The following is an 18,139-nucleotide window of genomic DNA, read 5'->3' as shown; positions in this document are numbered from 1 at the left end:
AACTTCAAAAATATATTAGGATGGAGAAAAATACAAGATTTGGAAGGTTTGTTGTTAATAAAGATTCGAACTTTACTTCTTATGCATTTCCACTTACAAAACCTAAAAAAAAATACATTGGGATGGATGAAGTGTCTCTTTTAAGAAAAATTACAAAATTTGAAAAATTTGTTATTAAGAAGAGTTTCGAACTTTTAATCTAAAATCAACTAGGAGTGAGCATTGGTTGGTCCAAATCGAAAAAAATGAATTTTCTTTCGGTTCGGACAGATCAGTTTAGTCTATTTAGTTAATTGATTCGGTTCGGTTCGGTTTAAAACTGAATTTATAAATTTGAATTTCAATTCGATTATGATTTTCAATTTTCAAGCTAAAAAATTCGAAAAAACTAAATTTTAAATAAAATAAAATTTATATTTTATAGTATATATTATAATTTTGATTTTCAAATATTTGTATTTCATCGTTTGACTCATTTATAAATTGTTGAATACATGCAAGATGAATAAATATGAATAAGCTCGAACATCACCATAAGAATTTCAAAGAATTTGGTATTTCGATTTTAAACCGAACCGAATCGAATTAATTTAGTTCGATTTAATTTTATCTTACAATTTGGTTTAATTTCGATTTTGATTTTTACAAATCGGAAATCAAATTTAAAATTCGGTCCGATTTGAACTGAACCCACTAATGTTCACCCTTGAATTTAACATTACTGCTCTAATACAGCTCTTCACCGTTATGAGCTAAGGAAATTTCTACAATTTGAACATTTGTCTCCTTAGTATTTTTATTAAAAAAAAATACAAAAATACAAAATTTGGAAGATTTTTGTCAAAGATGCAGCCTTAATATTAAACCAACATAGCACAGCACCTTGTGTTAAATATAATATATTTAATAATAAATAACCCCTTCGCATTTCAAAACTAGCCGTTGCGTTTCTTTTTCATAACCAGTTCAGTTCATATGTCAGCAGACTACGCTCCTTCTCTTCTCTGTCTCACGCCTTCTCTCAAAATTTCACTCAGAAAAAGGAAAAGGGAAACGCAGAAGCAAACTTCTTCCCCAAACCTGTTCGTTTTCTTTTTCGTTTGCGGTGATAAGCGATGTTCACTGAAGGGCTTGATGAGAACGCTATCAACTGGATCAAGAAGGTAATGGTTTCAGACCCATTTTTGTATGAAAGCGTGAAATGTAATCGAAGATGTAAATTATGATGTTACTTGGATGGGGAAGGCTGTGGTTTGAGAGCTTATTACGACCTTTGGTTTGTTTCGACTCTTTTTATTTTTTATTTTTGGGAAATTGTGTTATTATTTAGTTCATCAAAGCCCTAGAGGAGAATCCCTAATTTACAAGTTAATGAAATTCAAATAGCGGAAGATTGAGGAAAAGAGTTGATTTAAGGCTCTTTTGAAGTTTGAATTTTGACCTAATTTTCCTGGCATTACTGAAATGAGCTTAATTTGCTTGCAGGGTTCAGATGTTGAACAGTGTCAGATTAGATCACCATTGACTGAGAATTACCCCAAATACTCTCTTCCTCGATCGCCATTAGGGAGTACATACACATCCTCACATGTTCTGCCTCCATTAAAATTCCATTCTGGTTTACTTAAACCTCTCAACACTGTCACCCTAAGTGTTGAGAGCAACGAAAATGAGTCCGAATCCGATGATGGCACTCATGTTGGTGGGGTTGAGAGCGAGAGTGTGGGATCAGCGTCGGATGAGATAAGTAGGAACAACTCCGACGAGGATGATGATGAGGATGAAGATATGGTGGTGGATAGGCCTGCAACGAAGGGTTATGAAGAAGAAATGTTTTATCATAATTCAAGACCAAAAGTTATTGAAAGAAAGTATGAATCTACCATAAATAGGGGGCCATTGAAAGCTGACCTCCGGGTTGAAGTTCCCGGGAGTTTAAGAAGGTTTAGAGGAGGAGGTGAGTGGAGCTCAAGAGGATTCGGGCCTAGCAGTGCAGTTTCGGGTGGAAGCTGCCGGTTGTATGAGAAAAATCAACCTCACAGTGCTTATGTAAGTATCATCTACTTTATTAAGTTTTATTAGAATTCACATAGCTACTAATTAGATAGTTTAGTTAATATGGTTAGAGTTTCGTCTATGCAATGCAGGGCACTCCAGCTGGTGTACTTAGTGAAGCCGACCTTGAAACTCCCAGTGCACCGCCTTTCATGGATATGGGAAATGCACCAGATGACTCAGAGGGAAGAAGTGGGAGAAACATTGACATTCGATACAAAGAACCAGATCAAGGTTTTTCTTGTGAAAAGGCTTTACCGGGGCAAAGTGAAAAATCTTCAAAAGCTGAAACAGAAGTGCCCGCGAGGTACGACTGCATTGGCTTAATTATTGCTTCACTTTTGTTTAGTAACTTGACAGCCATTCTTTGTAGGGATGCTGAAGAAACACTTGAGGAAAGCGAATATATTGCGCCGCCTGTCAGCCATGGAAATTCACTCAGCCATGTGCCCTATTACAATGCCAGGTTATATCCTAATTTCTTTATTATTGCATTATATCGTTTCACATATGATTAATTATCAGTCATGCTGGAAATTAAATCACTGTACATGTACCAATATGTGATGTCATCTGTTATTTATTTATTTTTCTGACAGCGGTCAAAATGCATGGCAAGCACTTGTGGCTTATGATGCTTGCATTCGTTTGTGTCTAAATTCGTGGGCACGAGGCTGTGCAGAAGCTCCAGAATTTCTGCAAGATGAGTGCTTGCTCCTTCGCAATGCTTTTGGGTAAGCCTCTCAACTTGCATTTCCACCATCCATGATCAGCAAAATATTCTCAGATGATTTAAAGCTAATCACACGTATAACCTTCTCTTTTTAGATTGCACAAACTCTTACTCCAACCTCGAGGTGAACAAGTTCAAGGGGACAACAAGAACATGGAACAACAGTCGATGACCTCAAAAGTGAAAAGGAATGTTGGGAAGATTAGAGTGGAAGGTGTATAGCTTTTGTCCCTTGTTCATTGTTTCACATTACCATGTGCAATGTGCCATGATAGAACATAAATTCTTCCAGAAAAACTGCAATATATATAAATATATATGTAATTCTGTTATGTCTTGGTAATATAGATTTTTGTTATGCAGTGAAAAAACTTCGCATCATACCACGGCGAAAGCTCAAGGACACAAACTCAATGAGAGGTGCAATTTACCTGCAGGCTGGGGCTGAGTATGTCCGACATGTTTCATCAATTGTGAAACACAGGATCACTTCTCTAAAGCGGCACTCATTTTTGTTGCCTTGTGAAGGTTAGCTTATTCATTAAAGTGAACTTTTAATTGACCCTTCTTTCCCACGCAACAGGGACGATGATATGTTCCAAATATCCTCCTTGAATTGATCAATTGTGTCTTGTTTCAGGATCAATTTCTTAACTAAATTGTCTTGCATTTTATCAATATAAAATGTTTATACAATTGTTGTCTGCAGATTGACTTGACTATTTGCTTTATGAATAATCTGTTAACAGAATCACTATCGTGCATGATTCACCTGAAAAGTTTGGCTGAAGATAATGAAATGGAAGCAAGTTCTGCCATCTCACTTAGACCTGGAACTTCTGAATATCATGACTTGTAAGTTTGTAGTCCCATGATTCATACCAGATCAAGTTTATACTGCACAGATGCTCTAAGTGGCAATATCATTACCGTTAGAAGCTATCCCTTAAGCATTCTGGTAAATTCATGAGTTATCTGAGTCCATTTAAGCTCATTTGAGTGTAGAATTTTCCTTGTCATAATATTGCTACTCTTTAAAATTTATGCGTGGATATGTGCTTTTTTTTTCCATCTCATGTTTTGACATTACTTCAACTGTTTTACATAGTTCTTTGTTTATTTCTTTTCGTATGTATGTTGGATATTGACCTTTACCGTATTTTAAACTTCATGCTCCATAATTAGCCTGTATGCACCATTTGCATTACCTGATGTTTAACCGACATTGCATCAATTTATACATTCAAGAAATGCTAGAGCCAATTTTCTTCATGCACTAAAAGCAATTAACCAGAAAAATTTTTGAGTTTCAGTTTCCCGGAGAGCCAAGGAGATGCTCTTATACTCGAAGTCCAGGATGCAATGAAAAATGTTCAAGGATGTGCTGCAATTCCGATCTCTTCACTGACTGAAAACCCTGTAAGCGTACTTTAATTTATTTTAGAAGATACTATCTTCATTATCTGGAAGCATTTCTTGACTCTTACCAAAGCTGAATCTCCGCAGAATGACAGAGTCCGTTGGTGGCCAATCAATCATAATGAACATGACTGTGTGGGGAAAGTCTTACTTTCCATCGGAAGCACATTTACAAATGATGAAACCGTGCTTATGAAGGTTTGGTTCTGCATTGCTGCGATCTTTGTTCTTCCTGAGTCTTGTCTTGAAATTTTTGAATATGTCCTTGACATACATTCTCACATGTAAAGTTTGTTGCACAAATTAATAGAGCGGTACTATCGTAGAGACATTAGCATATGATCTACTGCTGGAGGCCGCCATGAGGGCACAACAGTTTCATGCACGAAATCTACGTATATACAGGCCATGGAAATGGATCCTCACAGAATTTGCTGATTATTACGGAGTTTCCGACTCTTACACTAAACTAAGGTAGACAGTCAATACTTGTGAGTTTCAATTCTTTAATTTTTGAGAGTCAATCTTAAGGTTGTTTTCCCTTTGATCAATTTCCTTATAGATACCTCTCTTATGTCATGAACGTCGCAACTCCTACAAAAGATTGCTTGGAACTTTTGCACGAGTTGCTCGTGCCTGTCATTAAGGCGAGAAGCGAAAGAAATTTGACAAGACAAGAAGTAAGTATCATGATAGTCGGCAAATCGTCCTTATGCTTGCACTTTCTTATAATGGCCACTCACCCATGGACCTGTTGACAGAAAAGTATTTTGTTAGACTGCGAGATGCAAGTCGAGAGACTTCTTGCAGAAGCATTTCAGAATTACAAGTCACTCGACGAAGACTCCCCAACAGGCTTAGCCAATATGTCAGCTCCGGTATCAGAAACAGCAGCGCCAGCACTAGCTCCTGCAGTGCAAGTATACACACTTCTACACGACATTCTTTCTCAAGATGCTCAGATTATGTTGAGAAAATATCTACAGGTAAGTCTGGTCCAATGCTAAAATGTTTCTAATGTCTCTTCTTCCCAAGCAAATTACTACTGAGATAAATGTTTCCAGATGGCAGCAATGAGAAGATGTCGAAAGCACATGATGGAGACAGATGAGTTCGTGTCCAGCAACTCTGAGGGGTATGTCATGGATTCCGACACAATCTCCAAAGCCTATTTGAAGATGAAAAATCTCTGCATCAACCTTACCAATGAAATTTGTATCGACATCAAGATCCACGAGCAAAACATTTTTCCCAGGTGCCTAAAACACAATAGATGCCGATGAGAGCAGAAAGCACATAATCTAAGCATATCTATTTGTTTTTTCAGTTCAATAGATCTGTCTGCTGTCACCTCAGCAGTTTACAGCACGGAGTTGAGCGGGAGACTGAAAAGTTTTCTTGCTGCCTGGCCTCCATCATGTCCAACGCCTCATGTGAATGAACTTCTTGTTGCAATGTCAGACTTCGAGAGAAATTTGGAATTTTGGAATATAAGGTTTACATTTTTCTCAGTTCAGTCTCACTCATTAATTATGTAAATATGTTTTTCAAGTTTTCCTAATAACTGTATATGCAAATTTCGATGTGGTTAGTCCTGTCGAAGGCGGCATTGACTCCAGAGATTTGTACCACGGCTACATCATGGTTTGGATACAGGACTTACAACTTACATTACTCGATCTTTGCAAAGCAGAGAAGGTTTGCTTTCTTGATTATCATTTATATGTTTCAGCTCACAAAAGTATCACTCAAACTTGGTGGCTAATGTCGATTCTTCTTTCAGGTTCCTTGGTCAGGTGTGTACACCAAATTTTCAACCTCGCCCTTTGCTGAGGAAATGTTTGAAAAGATGACGAGAATGCTTGGCGAATATGAAGTAGTGATCAATCGATGGCCTCAGTATACACTTATTTTGGAGAATGTGAGCTGTCCTTTTATAATCTATAAGCACTATTCGTTTAAAATGCTTCAGTCTAATCTAGATGTATAATCTTTTCCTTATCTGAAATAGGCTGCTGCAAATATAGAAAGGGCGATCATCAAAGCTTTGGAAAGGCAATACCACGACATTTTGACACCTCTCAAAGATAGCATCCCGAAAAAAATTGGCATGCAGGTCCAAAAATTGGCTAGGAGACAATCGACTGCGTATTATACAATTCCCAGCCAGGTTCGGTCTTTTCTCATCGACTCAACAAATGCTGTGTGTAACAATTCATTACCTTTCTCATGATTTGTTTCGGTTTGTGGCAGCTGGGGATTTTTCTTAACACAATGAAGAGAATCCTGGACGTGCTGCATTGTAGGATCGAAGACAAATTGAAGTCATGGGCATCTTACTTACCCTTGAATGAAGACAGCAAAACTACTTTCGGAGAGCAAATGAACACAACAACTGTTTTTCTGCGGACAAAATATAAGAACTACGTTCAAGCAATAGTCGTCAAGCTCACCAACAATGTAAGCAGTAATTTCCTCGAAAAATTTAACATTACATACTGTGTACTGAGTTTCTAAAGTGATGCCATTGTGTATTTGATGCTGCAGATGTTAGCAAACCGGAGCACCCGTCTTCAGAGGATCTTGGAGGATACAAAAGAAGCCGATGGGGAAGCTCAGATTCGCGAGCGAATGCAGGTGCTAAGTACACAGCTCTCCGAATGCATCTCAAACTTGCACGAATGTTTTACAAGCCAAATATTTGTCACGACATGTCGTGCATTCTGGGATAAAATGGGACAAGTAAGCCTAATCCCCTTAACCACTATAATCCTTTAGAAAACACTTTATGTTGTAAACATTTGCGATTTTTTTGTTATTCAGATTGTGCTGAAGTTTCTTGAAGGAAGAAAGGAGAACAGAGTGTGGTACACCGGATCATACCACGCCCTTGGAGTAAGTATAATTTTATAGTAAGGCACAATACAATATTCGAAAAATTTTAATTAAATGTACCATATGAGATGATTGCTTGTGAACATAACATGTTTTTACTTGTTTTGTTTAGATTCTGGACGATATATATGCATCTCAGATGCAGAGATTGCTCGGGAATGCCTTGCAAGAGAAGGATCTGGAGCCTCCAAGATCGATCACTGAAGCTCGATCCATTTTGTCAAGAAACAGGATGGAGTCATCATCATACATATACTTTTAGGTAATGCAATCAAAAACCCCTTCTTGCTTTGTCGATTCTACTTGTCTCTCTCTTAGCTGTCGCTGCCGTGCTCGTCGTTTATGAGACAACCAGTTCTGTGTTTGATAATTTACAGTGCAAGTAGGCATGAAATAGATTCATTCATATATATGATTATATTCTTTTTGTATGTAGAATGTTCATTCTTTTAAAACAATAATGTTCAAAATAAAAGTATTTTGATGTTTCTTGGACGGACGACTTCTTCATTGCATTTACTGCTGTTATCTTCCTCATTTCCTATATTGCACAAATGTTTTTTTCTAAATGGAGAAAATGCTGCCAAAAAATAGATAAAATATTAAATTTCCAACAATTTATTAAATTTTCATAGCTAAGAATTTTCAAGTGCTCCATATTTTTTCTGATTTATTTGGTTTCCATGTAATTTAGCGTGTATTGGTTTATTTCGTTTTTCATGCTTCGTACTTTATTATTTCATCATAAACAGATCAAGTTAAAAATTATGAAATTAAATGATCAAACAAACTAGTTAATACATTTTACTTTTGTAAGGGTTACTCAAATCTATTAACTGTAAATAGTATTTCCTAAGTCTATCAAAATATTATCCATTTGAGATGAACTAAGAGGCCAATAAAGAAATCTGAATGAAAATGTCACATTTCAAGCGAAATTTTGCTCATTTTCGAAATTCTAAGTAATTATAGTTCAAGTTAGTAGTCTGTCAAGCGATCAAGATAGTATTTGGAACATGAATTTCCAATATTTGATCAAGTATCCAAATGATTAAAGCAAAACTCAAAGTGTTTTCACGTAATCATCTAATGTTCAAAAGAGCTTAGTAGGCTTACAATGAATTAATGCTTTGTAGTTTAATGTAGTTGTTAATTGTTTAATTTCTTAGCGATACAATATCTTCGGAATAGGTTGTTTCATATCTTTATCGATCATACACTATATGCTTACAAATAGGTTCTTCAAGTAAGATAGTTGGTTATGTTGTGAAAGAACACATATAAGTTGTCTATCCATGGCTTTTTATGCATACGTCAAAATTAGTGTCTAGATAGGACATAGTGAGTGGGTAATGGTAGCGACGACAACTTCATCAAACGCGTAGGCATAATGCAACTAGAATATAGAGATGCAGATGGACGGGTAGACAAGTCCACAAGATCTCATCGATATCAGGTTCGCAGTTAGCTTGAAATAGTAATTAGATATGATTTGTATATGAAAATAATAAGTGTTAGAATCTAATAGTATTTTGAAGAAAAAAAAATGGAGAGAATGTAGTGTATAAATATATATATATATATTGTGTGCATGGTGAGAATTAATGTCGTCTGTCGTCATTCATTCGTAGTCTTCAGGCTGAGCCCATGGATATTTGCGGAATCCACCTTTGATTAGAGAAGGGTTTTGGGGTACGGACCATGGGTACTTCATGGATGGATCTCTTGGGAACTTTCTGAAGTTGAGAAATGGCGCCCAAAGCAGCACTCTGCAGAATGTTATAATACAGATATACAATACATGAATTAGATGACAGATAGATATATATATATATATATATTAGATAGATAGATAGATAGAGAAATGCAGGTAGGTGGGTGGGTATAGGTGAGTGACTGACCCGGGAAAGAAGAGGAAGACGCACAGGAACTGAAAATACATTTCCACCAGGTTCCTCTTGTACCATCTGATTCTAAGCCAATTCATAATCACTGGCTGCACTTGCAGTTGCATTAATCAATGCATCAAGTGTAAAATTATAGAATGAATGAAGGAATTCTTAATTCTTGATTACTCACTGGAAATAGGATGAAGTATAAGAAAGCTGAAATCCCAGATTGGATCAAAACCCACACCAGATCTTCCTCATAGTTCTCACCTGTCACTGCTAAAGCAGGTTGCTGCCGATATATATATATATATATATATGCAATAGTAAATTAATGCTACTTACTGTTTAATGAAGAAGAACTTGAATGGTAGGTACGTACAGTGGACAATAAAACTGCTGCAGCTGCTCCAAGTAGTTGAATAAGTGGCAAAGAACGACAACGATGACTCTCAGTTCCAAATTGAGGTAGCAGGTGCTGGTTTGAGTTGAGATTTGCTATTGGCTGCTGCTGGAATAATCATATATTATAATAATTAATTAGGTGAGAACAGGATGGATCCTATAAGTATGATGATGAATGAATGCTTAGCTAGTTAGTTTAAATACATGAATTAATTAAACCTGCATCGAGTACTTGTAATTGGGATGCTGCATTCTTCTGCTGCTGCTGCAATGGTGGGCGAGATGAGCCCTTGGCTTTGGATATGGGTTTGATTGGTAATTAGAATAATTAATATATAAATGGATTTGGGATAGAGAAGGCAGAGCCTTGGGGATGCTCATACTAATGTTCATCCTCATGCTCAGGCTCAGGCTCAGCACGCATAACAACGTTATAATCCACCTGATCTTATCTACCAACAGCAAAACGAACGAGTGGATAGTATAAATTTCAATAATTTCCTACCATCAACAGATATAATATATATATATATATTGTAATACTGAAGCAGTAGGTAGTTGCAGCAGCAGGTGCTTGCCTGATGACGACGTCTGCTTGTTTAATTTGGGTCTCCTCCGTTCAGAAATGGAGATTGACGATTCTTCAATTTGGGGAATATACAGCTTTCAAACAAGACTACGTTTGAAGGCGAAGATATACATACATATATATATATATTATATGATGAGAGAGATGCCGAGCGCTGAGGATAGAGAGACATGTATTATCGTCCACACAATGCAATATATATATATATATATATATGATTCTCTTCCACACTTTAGCTAATCACATATTTATAGTTATAGTTTGAGAATCGGTCTTAGTACTCTGTAGACTGTAGTAGTGTGGTTATATAATATAGTAATCTTTGAATTTTGTATTTTGTACATAATTAATCTTGCTTTTGTAAAAATTTTACATTAGTTATATATATATATATATATATTCTCCTATAATGTAAACAGAATTGTACATCGAAAGAATTGTATTCTTTAATATATATATATAATTAGAGAAAACAATTTCAGATGAAAACTATAAACAAGAAAATAAGTGTAAAGAAAATATTTAAAAAAACAATAAATAATAAACTGTTGTGAAATTATTATAAGATTAGATTTCTACAGTTCTGACCATTATTTTATATATTGTATATATTATATATATAAGTAAGTATATATACATATAAATGTATCATGTTGGTATATATATAATATATAATACTAGATATTTATTGTGTTATAAATATAAGTGATAAATGCAAGAAAGAGGGCATGCAGTGATATGGAGAGAGTAAATGGAAGTGGAAGTGGGTATCATATTATTCACTAACTCATACTTATAGTTGCAAGATACAACAGGTAAAATTCTGATTGAATGTAAAAGCATCCACGATTCACTAACATTAAGTACATGTGTACTGTTAATATGCTAACTCAATCAAATTGGTTAATTTAATCGGATTAACATAACAATACATATTTTTACATATTGTGTTATAAGATATCATATTATAAATAATAATACTCTCTCCGTCCCATTGAAACGTTGTCATTTTTTATTTTTGTCCGTCCGATAACAAGGTTACCATTTCCTAATTTAGTAATTGTACTACTTACCTAACATAATAAATATCCTTTCAACTTACAATATATTACACAAATGTAATTACTTTTATATTACACTATACTAATAGGGATATTTTTGTATTTTTTACTGCAATCCAATATAATACTAATAATAAAAAATTTACGTGAAAAAAGCAAACGCCGAAACGAAGGGAGTATAACATATATTGTGTCATAAATATGCTATGATAGTATATATAATATATATTACTTACTATGTACGACATGACGGTGGGGGTACTTATAGTTGAAATTTCAGATCGATAATATCATTGAAATGCAATTAAAAATTTTGTATCCATATAGAGCCTAAACAAGATGCCTGTGGGAAGGGTAAAGGGGAATTTCAAGTAGCATTTTTGAATCTGACCATTTATCTATCCTTAACAAAACAGCTAGGGGAAAAGAATCAACCCTTTCCTTTTTAGCAGCAAAAGTATCAAATATACATCTCACATGTTATAATTAAACTTGTGCAGATTTTCACAAATGAAATCTAAAGTAGACAATAAGTAGAAGGGTAATAATTAAATTAAGATGAAGACTTCATTAAGATAATTATAGTATAGCAATAATATGACACTATATATGTATTAAGAAGTTTATAGAAGTCTTGAAATTGAAAATGAAAAAGTTAATGCAAGTGTTCAGCTACAGCAGGCTCCTCCCTGAGCAGCAGCACCATCTCTCCCTCCCGATGGCCCGGGAACTCCTCCATATCCAACTTTGATCCCGTTTGTCTGCGCGCGCACACACACACACATATATATATATATATATCAGCAAATGCAGCATCAATATTTGTCAGTGTTTTTATAAAAATGGATCCAACTCAAACTGGGGAAGAAGGCCAACATTCAAAGACAAAATATTGCAATAAATATGCTCGCGGTAACCATATCCTTTCTACATGACATGAATGAATTTTTGGAAAAGGCCGCACAATTTTTTTGTACTAAAATTAATTTAGATTTAGAATATTGGCAAGTTTTTCATTTGGAGCATATCTTCCTAATTGTTATTCTGAATTACTTTCATCAACACAATTACAACTACTAAAATCCCTTGTGACTGTTACAACCAATGCAACTCTTAGGAATACCGCAGGCACTATCATATATCAACTGACCTCATTAGACACGTCGAAAATTCCATCTTGGATTTTCTTGTAGATGGTCGAGGCAGTCTTTATAAATGCCTGCAACAGGCATGATATATTTGCAGAATGAAATTATGGAGATAGTAAATAGTAGATGGCGTTCAAACTTCAGCTGATTGTTACAAAGATGTAATAGAGTTTACACAGTAGACAAATTTATCATCACCTCCTCAACATTTTGAGCTGTCTTGGCAGAAGCCTCCATGTACATCAATCCATGTTCTTTAGCAAACTGCTCCCCTTCCTCAACGCTGACAGCCCTTCGGTGCGCCAGATCAGACTTGTTTCCAACCAATATTATCGTCATATTTGGACTCGCATGTAGTCTTGCATCTTCCAACCAACTTGCAAGGTGGTTGAAAGTTTCTCTCCTGAATAAGAGAAAAGTTAAGATTACATGAAAATGTTACTTTGTGCAAAGTATATTCTACTGCAGATTTTCAAGACCACTTCAAGCATAAAATATATGAAAGTCACCAAGAATCATGGTAAAAAGCGTCATTTCACTTTGACGAAGATTTCTTTAATGTAATTGCATCCAACATATTGGAAAGTAAACTATGCTGCCTATTTAATACTGCCTCCATTCCAAATCTTTTGTTGTTATTTCTAATTTGGGATGTATCATTTGCAACTTTTCATTCTATATATCCAATTTTTCCGGCTTTTACCCTTTTAACTACAATTTATAAAATCATTCCAAACAAAAAGTAAAGACAAAATGGTTAAATAAAAACTACCAAAATTATACCACCTAAAATAAGATACCAAAAGTAGACATAGAAAACTTTGGGACAACGGGAGTAGTAATTAAGCACTATATTGAAGTGACAAAAAATAATAACTATGAAAAGTGTATCAACATGTTAAGATAATGGGAATACTACAGGACTAATTAACAAAATATTAGATATATAGTAAACATATATCTATAATAGAAAACAACATCATTGCATAACTTTATTATCTTCTAATATCGTTCATTCAGTTTGTAATTCAAATTATCCCAGCAAGCACCAATGAATTGAAAGATTATATTGGTTGACTTCATAATAAATAAATAAATGATGCGTATTGACTTAAGTTCATGCTGGAACTCAAACTGCCCGGCTTGTTTTCCAAGTCTAGCATTGCGTACCACAGTTTCATGCTCAACAAGTGTAAATATGTAGATATGTTTAATTATTTGTTTGGTATTAAGGTGTCTTTCACAATATAAGAGATTATTCCTTTTACACTAGTATCATAATACTAGAGCTTAACTCTCTTTGATATGCCACTCAAACCAACTGATCGTATAGCAATTTTTATAAAAGCTCTCAAGCAAGAACACATTCAATGTCTCAGGAACCATACAAGAAGGTTGCTTCTATTTTTCTAACTGAAACAGATGTTTTTAGGGAGCACTACTTAGAGTTATTACATATTTTAGGGTATATGCATTTTTTTATAGTATTTTAGTTATGGTGATTGTATAGTTCACACATGTAACCTCATACAATAAATTGAGGTGCTACTCTGATAAATTATAGGGGCTTCAGGTGAGGGTCTCAATTCAATTGCTGTAATTGTTACTTGATAGACATAACAATCAATCAGAACCAAGGACAGGTAACAATCTAGCTGTTAATTATGCAAGTCAATTGAAGCAACTAAGTTGGATGGGTATGAATTTTCCACAATTTTTAATTCAAATGAAGAGAAATTCACTTGGTGAATAAAATTAGGTATTCAAAAACTATGGTGTGAATACCTTCCAAAAACAAAACAAGACATTAAGAACCTGCAGCCACATAAATTTTCTTTACAAAGTAATTGATGATACAGAAGCACATCCACGTGAATGAAAGTTGTTTTTAAGTTCAAGTTTTAATTAATCATTTGACAATGTTATTTAATGCATACCTCGTGATGTCAAAAACGAGAAGCGCCCCAGCAGCACCTCTGTAGTAAGACCTTGTAATAGACCTAAATGATTCTTGACCAGCCTGACATGAGGAGTAACCAAAGATGTCATTCACATTAGAAAAACATGGAGACAAAAAATATAAAAATAAAGCAATAAGAAATAAAGAAATTTTTGCCCCATTTCATCTGCACTCCAACTGATTCCACATGCTGACAAAATCAATCGTTACTGGCACATGCAAGTTTGTGTTGAACTCTATACATTGGAAATACAGAAATCGTAACATAATGATAAGATGTAAAAGCAAGATAAACCGTGTCCCAAATCTGTAGCTTTATCGGTTTGTTGTCGATTGTGACCATTCTAGCCCCAAATTCAACACCAATGGTCAAATCATGCACTGGCTGAAACCGTTTGTCCGTGAACTGCAAAAGCAGGCATGATTTTCCAACACCTGTAAATAAGTTCAAACTTATGAATGCTTCCATCCAGTTCATGATTTCAATACAACATCTCGAAGCTTGCGAAAATTTGTCCAACCATAAGAAAACATAGGTGTTTTATATCCAATTCTTTCTCTTTAACACTTCTTAAAGAGAACAATGTCCTTACAAACATACCCCAGTATTCACTATTGTTTCTTTTGAAATTCCATTTGAAACAAATATTTACCTTAAAAATAATAATAATAATAATAATGAATGTTATTGTTCATCAATATCCCCTATATATGCAATCCAAGAAAGATATCACCATCCCTATCTACTTCAACAAAATCAAAATATGATTTTGAAATTATTCTACACAGATCATTCACTTTCTCTTAATTTGTATTCATCCTTACATAATTTTCCATTCAAATAGCAGCCTCGACTTCTATTTTTATTCAAAATAGCAGAAACCGTGAAATTGAACCAGAAACTATCCTAGCAATCCATGAGCCGGATCTATACGTCACATATCAAAAGAAAACCAAATGAAACTCCGCAACAAGTAATCACCGTCGCTTCCAAAACCCTAATACACAATGAATCATACATCCCAAGCGTATTAAATTATAATCACATAATTGAAAATTTGAAAAACCAATTACCTGTGTCACCGATGATAATGTACTTGAAGAGGTAAGCGTAAGACATATTTTCTCCAAATAAAATTCCACCGACCCAGGAATCAAAATTTGAAAAATAAAAAATCCAAATAATCAGAAAAACCCAATCGAATGAATCAATCAAGGAGCAGCAGATCGGCTTGCCGCTCGATCAAACAATGCATTATCTTCCTCCGCGTTGATTCTTTTTTTCGTTTCCGTGGGAAGAGAGGATTCGAAATGGAAGCAAAAAAATTGAAGGTGGTTTCACTTTCAGAGGAAATCGTATTTCAATAACTGTTGTGAACCGTCGATCTTGCTTAGCTGGAGAAATCTTGATGGTTCATTTAATGGACACTCTGACCTTCGTGAATTTCTTCGATAAGAAATAAATCGGATATCATAAAAATAAAATAATAATAATAATAATAATAATAAAATACTTATAATCTAACGAAGTAAGAGTTATTTCAACGGAATCCCGTTTAAGTCGTTTAAAGAATTGGTTGGGAGTAGGATGTCAAATGGGGCGTGTTAGCCTCGGACCCGCCCCGGACTAGCTTTTAATGGGGTGGGTTCGAATCTAAATAATATGTTTCGGGACGGTTTATGGATTTAAAATTTTAAATTTGGCCGGGTTTGGAGCGGGTTACGAATTTTACTAAAAATCTGTCCTAATTCGAACCCGGACCCGAACTCGAATATTTTTTAAAATTATTATAACTAATATATATGTACATTTATATAATAAAAATATATTATTTATTTTACTTAAATAATTTTAAATATAAAATTCAATTAATCGTTTGCTCCAAATAATTTTTTAAAATTATTATACCTAATATATGTATATTTATATAATAAAAATATATTATTTATTTATTTATCTTATTTTTATGGATCAGTATTTTAATTGTTTTTAGATTTTTTTTTCTTTTAATGCTATTTGTTTTAGTATTCGATTGTTAAAAAAATATTTATTATTATATATTTTTTAAAAAAATGGGTTTGCCGGATTGATCCCGGGGCGGATCCTGGGGCCGGGTGGAAGCAGGGCGGGGCGGGTCTCGGAGCCTAATATTTTCTAGCGGGGCGGATCTCGGGGCCTGCAGAACTCGTCCCGAACCCGCCCCCTTGACATCCCTAGTTGGGAGAATGGATTTTGTTGGATATGTTTCGGTTTTTTTATTTTTATATTTTTTAGTGAATTTATTTTTTTATATCAAAGTATAAAAAATTATATTGTTAATATAAAAAATAATATTTTATATTTAAAAATTAATTTTGTGAACAACTAAAATATATAAAAATATATATTATATTTTTTCTGTCTCTTTACCATCTATTCATACAATATTATCTGTCTATTTACAATATATATTCATTTTTTTTAAGAAATAGTACTAACTACTTACAATATTCTCAAAATAGAATGTGAACAAACACAAAATTTTCACATAATTTATATGTAAAAAAAAAAAAAAACCATTGTATTATAATATAATGATAGTTGATAAATTTATAAATAAGAATACAAATTTGGTATTGGAGTTGTTTTTCCGGATGTATTAATGCTTTTTTGTAACTAAATAAAATAGTTTAAAAATTAGACATACTTAAAATGATAATATTACTTAATAAATATATAAATAAATAAAATTACAATAAAAGAAAAGAAAATTAAAATAATATATATATATTATACAAAACATTTCATTTTTATTTCCTATAGATGGTTAAATCTGCAACCAAATTTAATACCAATGTATGTACCAATGTGTGTAACAGGTAGACCCAAAACTTCTGTTCTTATGGGTTAATTCATGTAATATATTTTTATTATATTAACAAAATGGACAACAAGTGTAATAGTAAAAAAAAAAAAAGAAATTAACAATTTATAATTCATTTTATCATTTATTCATAATATACACAATCATGGTTTTTTATTTAACATTTAATACTCCCTTTCCCAGGGTTGTTCTTGACTTTCGAAGGATTCGGGGCGAAATAAACATTAGGACCCTTAAATATATATATATATAATATATATTTTACCTATAATAAAATATAAATTAAAAATAATATTTTTTCTAGTATAAATTTTAAAAATTGCGTAAAACTCCCTTATATTTTAAAAAATGCTATATGAAACCCTGCTATACAAAAAAAAAATATAGATGAAAAGTAAAAAAAAAATATAATAATGAGTTTAATGAACAACGGGTTCATGCCATTTTTAAAGTAATTATACTGAGTTTCAAAATTATAAAGGAGTTATTGATAATTTTGTCTAATAATAATAACAATAATTTTGTCTAATATTTATTATTTTTTAGTGCAAAAAAATAATTAAAACAAAAATAAAAAATTCCTAAATATATATAAATGATCTACTCCGATTTTTTTTTACCTATAATAAAATATAAATTATTAAATAAAATAATTTTTTTTTGAATTTTTAGATAAACATCAATAATAGTATTAATATTAACAATCTTAAAACAAAAATTAGAGGTCATAAATATGTATAAATAATATATTTTTTTTATCTATAATAAAATATAAATAAAAGAAATTTCCTAATATTTTTATATGCAAAATATGAATAATACTATTAATATTAACTTTGTCTAATTCAAACTTAACCGCTAAGCCATGCTGTTGTACTAATACATTAATGTCAAATAACTTTTATATATAAATAATTTATACATAACATAAATAAATAATGGCTCCAATTTAGATTGGACCCTGGGCGATCGCCCTTTCGCCCAGGCCCAGGAACAGCCCTACTCTCCGTCCCGCAACAAGTGTGGCATTTGCTTTTTGCATGTAAATTTTTTAATATTAATATTATATTGGATTGTAATAAAGAAAACAAAAATATCCCTATTAGTATGGTGTAATATAA

General features: G+C 33.3%; 3 protein-coding genes across 8 annotated transcripts; 1 reads left to right on the top strand and 2 right to left on the bottom strand.

The window, feature by feature from the left end:
- The first annotated feature begins 969 nt into the window (after positions 1-969).
- LOC127265803 (uncharacterized) lies at positions 970-7,590 on the top strand. The gene is made up of 22 exons (XM_051295799.1): positions 970-1,163; positions 1,486-2,049; positions 2,148-2,362; positions 2,429-2,521; positions 2,655-2,789; positions 2,884-3,002; positions 3,152-3,316; positions 3,538-3,643; positions 4,102-4,207; positions 4,295-4,405; positions 4,518-4,681; positions 4,770-4,887; positions 4,969-5,193; positions 5,272-5,462; positions 5,535-5,702; positions 5,800-5,905; positions 5,991-6,128; positions 6,219-6,377; positions 6,461-6,667; positions 6,755-6,949; positions 7,031-7,102; positions 7,215-7,590. The coding sequence occupies exons 1-22, from the start codon at positions 1,116-1,118 to the stop codon at positions 7,362-7,364; spliced, it is 3,555 nt and encodes a 1,184-aa protein (XP_051151756.1). The 5' UTR covers positions 970-1,115; the 3' UTR covers positions 7,365-7,590.
- Positions 7,591-8,566: 976 nt separating this feature from the next.
- On the bottom strand, positions 8,567-10,132 carry LOC127265801 (NAD(P)H-quinone oxidoreductase subunit L, chloroplastic). Of its 6 annotated transcripts, none has more exons than XM_051295792.1 (6): positions 9,975-10,132; positions 9,616-9,848; positions 9,337-9,502; positions 9,182-9,270; positions 9,004-9,098; positions 8,567-8,871 (listed from the first exon to the last, which is right to left on the bottom strand). In XM_051295792.1, the coding sequence occupies exons 2-6, from the start codon at positions 9,793-9,795 to the stop codon at positions 8,724-8,726; spliced, it is 678 nt and encodes a 225-aa protein (XP_051151749.1). In that variant the 5' UTR covers positions 9,796-9,848; positions 9,975-10,132; the 3' UTR covers positions 8,567-8,723. The 6 variants fall into 6 exon arrangements, with proteins under 6 accessions (XP_051151749.1, XP_051151751.1, XP_051151753.1 ...); XM_051295794.1 differs by having other exon boundaries at positions 9,182-9,267; XM_051295796.1 differs by having other exon boundaries at positions 9,182-9,283; positions 9,374-9,502.
- A 1,448-nt stretch (positions 10,133-11,580) lies between these two features.
- On the bottom strand, positions 11,581-15,495 carry LOC127265800 (ras-related protein RABB1c-like). The gene is made up of 6 exons (XM_051295791.1): positions 15,229-15,495; positions 14,450-14,589; positions 14,132-14,214; positions 12,393-12,597; positions 12,197-12,265; positions 11,581-11,807 (listed from the first exon to the last, which is right to left on the bottom strand). The coding sequence occupies exons 1-6, from the start codon at positions 15,272-15,274 to the stop codon at positions 11,715-11,717; spliced, it is 636 nt and encodes a 211-aa protein (XP_051151748.1). The 5' UTR covers positions 15,275-15,495; the 3' UTR covers positions 11,581-11,714.
- Between the last annotated feature and the right edge of the window lie 2,644 nt (positions 15,496-18,139).

This window comes from Andrographis paniculata, unplaced genomic scaffold (assembly GCF_009805555.1).
Source record: "Andrographis paniculata isolate CXL003 unplaced genomic scaffold, ASM980555v1 Contig74END, whole genome shotgun sequence".
Lineage (NCBI taxonomy): Eukaryota > Viridiplantae > Streptophyta > Magnoliopsida > Lamiales > Acanthaceae > Andrographis > Andrographis paniculata.
This window is presented reverse-complemented; position numbering and strand designations above follow the sequence as displayed.

What these genes read in the sequence shown, in the direction of transcription:
- LOC127265803 (XM_051295799.1), top strand. Translation starts at nt 1,116, where the DNA reads ATGTTCACTGAAGGGCTTGATGAGAACGCTATCAACTGGATCAAGAAG. An exon ending in GTGCCCTATTACAATGCCAG is followed by an intron (nt 2,522 to 2,654) that starts GTTATATCCTAA and finishes TTTTTCTGACAG; the next exon opens with CGGTCAAAATGCATGGCAAG. An exon ending in GAGCAAAACATTTTTCCCAG is followed by an intron (nt 5,463 to 5,534) that starts GTGCCTAAAACA and finishes TTGTTTTTTCAG; the next exon opens with TTCAATAGATCTGTCTGCTG.
- LOC127265800 (XM_051295791.1), bottom strand. Translation starts at nt 15,274, where the DNA reads ATGTCTTACGCTTACCTCTTCAAGTACATTATCATCGGTGACACAG. An exon ending in CATTATCATCGGTGACACAG is followed by an intron (nt 14,590 to 15,228) that starts GTAATTGGTTTT and finishes ACTTATTTACAG; the next exon opens with GTGTTGGAAAATCATGCCTG. An exon ending in CTCGTTTTTGACATCACGAG is followed by an intron (nt 12,598 to 14,131) that starts GTATGCATTAAA and finishes TCTCTTATTCAG; the next exon opens with GAGAGAAACTTTCAACCACC.
- LOC127265801 (XM_051295792.1), bottom strand. Translation starts at nt 9,795, where the DNA reads ATGAGGATGAACATTAGTATGAGCATCCCCAAGGCTCTGCCTTCTCTA. An exon ending in ATTACAAGTACTCGATGCAG is followed by an intron (nt 9,503 to 9,615) that starts GTTTAATTAATT and finishes TGATTATTCCAG; the next exon opens with CAGCAGCCAATAGCAAATCT. An exon ending in TATACTTCATCCTATTTCCA is followed by an intron (nt 9,099 to 9,181) that starts GTGAGTAATCAA and finishes CTGCAAGTGCAG; the next exon opens with CCAGTGATTATGAATTGGCT.